This window comes from Manduca sexta, unplaced genomic scaffold (assembly GCF_014839805.1).
Source record: "Manduca sexta isolate Smith_Timp_Sample1 unplaced genomic scaffold, JHU_Msex_v1.0 HiC_scaffold_3785, whole genome shotgun sequence".
NCBI lineage: Eukaryota > Metazoa > Arthropoda > Insecta > Lepidoptera > Sphingidae > Manduca > Manduca sexta.
In genome coordinates, this window is record NW_023594891.1 from 1 (window position 1) to 6877 (window position 6877).

Genomic DNA, 6877 nt, shown 5'->3' on the forward strand with positions numbered 1-6877 from the left:
TACCTACTACCTACTCAAGCGAACTCTGGCGTACAAGAAAAAAATACGAGTTACTAACAAAAACAACAAATATTAAATATTGAAATAATGTTAAGACCCGCCACAGTATTAGTATCGCGTTACGGGATCAGCCTGTGTACCTACATTCGGTTCCAACAGGCCGTCATAATTATGTCCACTGTCGACATTCTATTTGGACCCAACTCCACTTATCATCAGATGTACTGTTGGGTCTCTTTGCCGTGCTTGTATGAAAAAAAGTACAAGATTGAGCGAGATGCAGTGCTTCGTAATGTTTTTAGTTCAGAGTGATGTGTGCCTCTGCTATTGTGAGCCATGGCACTTATAATCAGGTGAACCATTCATTGTTTTATAATTTAACCATAAACAAAGTTCACGTGTGTTATACTACATTTTACAATTATATAAATAAAAAAAGAAATGAAATTTTTTAAATTTATTTTCTTTTTAATAAAACGTCGAGAGAAAATTATATCATAAAAAATAATCATACAATCCGAAAAATAATTTTATTTTGATGTCTAACATTCGCGTAATTATTGGAATAATCGTAAGATAAATAATTTTATTGCAACAATAATAATAACTTTATTGCAACAATAGAGCACAGAAATAATAACATTAAAAATTACGTAAATAATAATTGGCATATCTGAGTTAAGCATTTAAATAATTGTCAGAGGTCCCCAAATTGGGCTATGCCTGTATCTTGCCTATAATGCGAGAGTCAAATTTATGAGTAGCCGATAATGCAAAATACATAAATAAAGCGATAAATGAATACCAAGATTTAATTTAGCAACTACGATGTTGGACTTATCGCTAATAATTAGGGATTTTTCCATTTGTATAAGGCCTCTCTGAAATCACTCGTAATCACTATTTAAAAGAGTTGTATTCGTATTTATACGAGCGTTAAAAATGAGGGTAAGGCGTTAAATTAAGAAAATAATCAATTAATGTCCAGCATATGATGGCACCTTCTTAGGACAAGAGTCCTGCTCAGATTTTTGTTCTTTCTTTTTATTTTAAATGTTAAATATCTAATGCGGATGATGGTTTTTTAGTAAATTATTTTCTTCACTTATATTGGAAGCCGCTTAATTACCTTGACTTATATTACTCTAACTAATATAATAAATGCAAAATTTGTGAAAATATTTGGATATTTGTATGTTAGTTTTGTAAACGTAAAACCACTGAACGGATTTAAATGAAACTTTGCACTCCTATATATCATATCCTACTTTGAGCTTATAGAGTACATTACATACATTTTATATTAGTAAATTATAATTATAGTAAATATTTGAATTTTTCATTTCGATTTGTTCAACAGATAGCTCTAACGCCGTTTCAGACATCGCTATGGATAGCTATAATGATTTAGAGACTTGTAATAGGAAAGGTATTTCACACAGGTGAAGACGCGAGTAACACTATTCCCTAATAAGGGGAGTTTGTAGATTTCAGCTTTTATTCTATTCGTGATAGTTTTATAATTCTTAATAACAATATCATATTAAGGTAAATTTATATAGAAAAGAGAGCAATAAAATTTAAATCAGTTGTAGTTTTTTTTAATATTTATATTTACTAAAACATAAGCGTTAAAGTATAAAAATGATTCTATATAATTATATTCGTGATGTAGAGCCGACCCTACGAGTCATTATTTTTACATTTTACTAAGTAAAATGCGAGGTAGTCGCCAATTGTTAATATAATAATGCTCTAGTTTGCTAAATTGATGTCATCTTGATTATTGATGATACGAAAGTAATAAATATGGTCGTTGTAGGTACGTAGGTCTGGCTCTGTTGTGGATATAAGATTTCTAGCAGGAGCTGATGTTGGGCAGCTCGCCCTGGCAGCGGTTGCGCCATCCGTTCCACGCGCGGAACCCGTGGCGGTTGTAGATCCTCCTCGCGCAGACCGAGGCCCTCCTAATGTCGCTGGTCAGCAAGTCTGGAATATTAAATGTGTTGTCTTTAATCTTACATTAAATGTAGAATTTTGGAAATTATTATCCTTCACATCATATGAAAGATGCGATGACAATGCATCAAGAAGAATTAACTAGTTCAAGTGCCATGGGTACAGTAATCCATAGTAGATTTCCGAGATCGGCCTTAGAAGCATGCTTTCAGATAATCCTGTTAAGGATTACTACGACCCTAATTGATGGTAATATTCTCACCGTTGCATCTGACGTTACAGTCCTTGCCAGGTGTGGAGCCGTTGTTGCACCAGTATCTGTCGCTTATCTGGAAAGGCCATAGTTCCGGGAGCCGTCGCTGTTCACCCTGCTCACCCTGTTTGTGATCCTATTGCTCTCAACCTCAATCAGGCAGACCCTGGAACCATATGATATAATAGTAAAACAAATACAGATGAATAACAAGAAGAGTAATTAATTTTGATTGTAAGTAATTGATTGAAACTATATTTCAGTAGACTTCCCATACTTTAACGCGGTTAATAATGAGGAAATGATCCAAACAGTAGAAACACTGTCCGGAATTGTATTCCGCACGGCACTGCGCCCACCATCGTGACATAATTCTCGGTCCCAATTCTACGACTGTTGTTGTAGATGTATGACCAAATTCCACGGTTCTACATTATTTCTGCATTCCTGCCAGTTCGTTTTTGGCATCACACCTAACTTTATGTTGCTTTTTACTATATAAGGGGATGAAAATGACGACTTACAGCACTCATTGTCTTCAATCTCTTATGAATAATGACTTACCCTATGTATAAACAAATAAAAAAATTACTTACAATTTCTCAACTGTGCGTTAGGAAAGCCCTGTCTCCTTAGTTCCCGAACCAGTTCACATCTCGAGAACTGTCTCGCCTCGCAGCTATAAGCGAGGCTAGGAGGGCTAAGACAATTACCAACTTTACCATGGTTGAAGAGTTGTTTGCAATGGCTCTGTGAGTCGTATGAATAATTGAAAGAAATGTGTGCCTTTATATTAGCCCTGTGATAGATTGTAATCTACACATTCTATATTATTTGGCAAAAACTCATATTTATTATAAAAGTATTAGAACAGGGTTATCTGTATGTTAGAGATAAAATCTAGTTGAAACATTGTTACACTTTATACTAAACAAGTATTAAAAGTTGGTCAAAGTCGATAAATTAATGTAGGTAAATAGGTTAGTAGCAATTGTATCGTAAGCACGAGTAACAGTATTGTGAAATAACTCAAATATAAAAAAATACTGGAGCTGTTTATAGGACATCTATATTCATGTGTGACTTCAATACCGCGTTCAGACGTTAGTTAATGTCCATACGTGATATTACTTTATTAATAATGGAACTGTCACCCAAAGGGGTTCGCGCCACACCCAGTCCCTAGCAACGGCACTGGATCATAAATAATTGTTATTTTAAATTATGTTAATAATATTTTGTATTGAAATACTTCATTAGTTTTGTAAACTGATACAGTAGTGTATAGCCAATACTCCCTTTACTAGATCTTATTTGTTTTACTTACATCAAAATATATGAGGGCACTATACTGTAGGGCACGGGCCTTCTCTACTACTGAGAGGGATTAAGCCTTAGTCCACCACGCTGGCCTAGTGCGGATTGGTAGACTTCACACACGTTCGAAATACCTGGAGAGAATTCGGTATGCAGGTATCCTCACAATATTTTCCTTCACCGTTAAAGCAAGCGATAATTCACAAAGAATACACACATAATTATAGAAAAGCCAGAGGTGTATGCGGTGTGCATTTGGGATTTGAACCTATGGACATTCGTCTCGGCAGGCCGTTCCTCACCCAACGCAACTACGCGATCGTCGCTTAAATTTGAATTAATCATACTGTAATCAGTTTAGATCGGAATGTGTTATTTATTGGTGAAATCATTTTGAAAACATAAGTGACGCACACATGCACTCACGCCATACACCCCACCCCGGAGGGATAGGCAGAGGCGCAACAAGTGTACCTACCCACTTTTCGCCAAGGATTTACCCATGATGTGGTAAAGGGCATTTACACGTTTAAGGATAAAATGAATGTTTATGTGTAGTAGTGTTCAAGACATACAAAATAATGTCGAGCTACGTTTTAAAAGCAGTCACCTATTTACCCGTAACGTTACTTTCACCAATATAAAATGTAAGTTTCAATGTTTTAACTAATTAGATTTAATCAATAACAGATATCGATAGCCTTATTTTATTCGATAATATCTCTATTACAATATAGAAGATAGATTATAATCAATCATAGTTTTTGTATAAAAGCCATTCATTGCATTCAACTGATCATATTATGGTTCACAAGCTTTGGTAACTTCACCATCATGCACAAACTGGTACTCTTCGTTGGTGTCTTAGTCTTGGTTTATAACAGCGAGGCTAAAAGATTTACAAGATGTGAACTGGTACGGGAATTGAGGAGACAAGGGTTCCCTAAGGATCAAATTAGAGATTGTAAGAATATTGTTATGAAGTAAATAATATACAGTCATATTTGGTTCCTAAAGGAAAGCTAAGCAGAGATGTAACTACTGCCTCTTTTGTAAATGAAAAAATCTAAAAAATTGCTGCCCAGTCTATATGTGCAATAGAAAACATCAATTTTACAGTTAATCGGCCTCGTACTAGGTCTACTGATTCTTTAATTGAAGGATGTCAGTATTCAATTTAAGAATTTTCCTCAGCAAACTCATGTAAAATAATTTTATAATTCCAGGGGTATGTCTTATCGAAAACGAGAGCAGCAGGTTCACGAACAGAGTGAGCAGGATGAACTCAAACGGGTCTCGAGACTACGGTCTTTTCCAGATTAATGACAAGTACTGGTGCAACAACGGTCCCTCTCCTGGCAAGGACTGCAATGTTAGATGCAGCGGTGAGTTATGAATATAATATTATGAATCACTATAGACCAGGGGTGGCCAACCGGTCGATCGCGACAACAAGTCCAGTCGATCGTGGCAAGGCAAAAATATAAATACGTTGAATAGACCGCGCAACATACCTAATCACTAACTGCTGCACGCATCGTCTTGTATAATTTTTTAATCAAAATAATAATAAATTGTGCACTGAACTGTGTTGTTTCATCTAAGATTTTAAGATGTATGTAGCTTGGTAGATCGCACAGAGTATCATCAGTGATAAGTAGATCTTGGGTCTTACCAAGTTGGCCACCCCTGCTATAGACTAAAGGCCAGTTGCACAACTGCTGAATAAATGTTACTCAGCACGTAAATGTATAAGCCTAATAAATATAAAATTCTGAGTTTAATCTGTACTGCCAAATAAATGGCAACAAAAGGTTATCTACATAGTTGGTTAATACGATAACTCAAATGATATTTACTCCAAACTTATCTAAACACCTATAAGTTTCTCATTTCGACCTATTTCACCTCTTACCAACCATTTTGCACATTATATAGTCTGTCAATTGACTAGTCTTGTAATAACGGAAGCTTACATTTTCACGATATTGCAAAACACAAAACAATCCCTTAATTATGTTTCTGTTTTTTTGTGTTAAATAACAAGCACTGTAATTTTTGGCAATTAAGCTTTATAATAATTAGAAGCACCGATAGTTTAGTCGGAGGTGGAAGTGCACGCCGAGACAATAGCCCTGAAAATAAGTAACGTATGTTTTTTTGTGAACCATCACTTGCTTTATCGTTGTAAAACCTGCATACTTGAGGGGTAATCTATAAACATTTCAAAGGTATTTGAAGTCTGCCAACCTGCACCAAGCCAGCGTGGTGGACTTAGGCCAAAATTCTTTCAGTAGTAGAGACTTTCCGCCCTCACCCACCACTGCAATTCCTGTAAGCCAGGATCAGCAGTGGCACGCATTATGACACCGAAGAGTGAAGCTCGGCGAGTCTCAGGGAAAACTAATTTATGTCATTATCCCGCAACGAAATGAATCACATAGACAGATAGGGAGGAGTTGGAAATATTAATTATCCACTCAGTAGTAGAGAAGGCCCGTACCCAGCAGTGCTTCAGTATACACGAGGCTGATACTATTATTATATTTAAAATAAATTTTATTTCCAGATTTGCTGACTGATGACATTACTGTGGCGGCGACTTGCGCCAAGAAGATATACAACCGCCACAAGTTCCGTGCGTGGTACGGATGGCTTAATCACTGTCAACGCACGCTTCCTAACATCATGTTCTGCTAGATATATTATTTTTAACTTTTTTGTATCATATTATATTCGATTCTAGACATCTCCTTACGACCTACTTGATCATCATTTTTTGAAACATCCTTTACTATATCTTTTTGGTGGTGTGGAAGTGACAAAAGTGTTTTAGGAAATATGGTTTTGTTATTTATAGCGATTGCTTTACTTGGTATTCCGGAGCCTGAGTTCATTCATTATTTTATCTTGTTTAGGCACAAAACAAAATTGTAGAAGGAGGACAAAAAAATTTATTTTTAAAGTCATCATGTATCCTGATTACATAATATATGTTGTTATAAATATAAAGGTAAACTTAGTTTTGGTTTTTATTTCTTGCATATCGTAATAAGTTATCGAAGCCTCCAGTTTAATTAACATGCACTTTATCCATTGGAGTTTTAAAAGTCTCTCCAATATGCTATCATCTTCTGTGAATCATTAAAAAAATCAAAAAACAACATATTTCATAAAATCTAATTATTTTTAACGAAAAATATTTTAAAGATGTTAAAGGAGAAGTAATTCATTTTATTTTCAGAATATCTTGTAACCTGTTACATATTTTTTTTTATTATTTGTATTACAAATAATACTCGAATAAAGCAATATACACCATCAGGACTAAGTATAAAGGCATATGGA

At 35.1% G+C, this 6877-nt stretch overlaps 1 protein-coding gene and 1 pseudogene across 1 annotated transcript; one reads left to right on the forward strand and one right to left on the reverse strand.

The window, feature by feature from the left end:
* Positions 1 to 1682: 1682 nt before the first annotated feature.
* On the reverse strand, positions 1683 to 4050 carry LOC119193228 (annotated as a pseudogene).
* A 294-nt stretch (positions 4051 to 4344) lies between these two features.
* LOC119193229 (lysozyme-like) lies at positions 4345 to 6492 on the forward strand. The gene is made up of 3 exons (XM_037446858.1): positions 4345 to 4493; positions 4756 to 4914; positions 6099 to 6492. The coding sequence occupies exons 1-3, from the start codon at positions 4364 to 4366 to the stop codon at positions 6227 to 6229; spliced, it is 420 nt and encodes a 139-aa protein (XP_037302755.1). The 5' UTR covers positions 4345 to 4363; the 3' UTR covers positions 6230 to 6492.
* Positions 6493 to 6877: the final 385 nt, after the last annotated feature.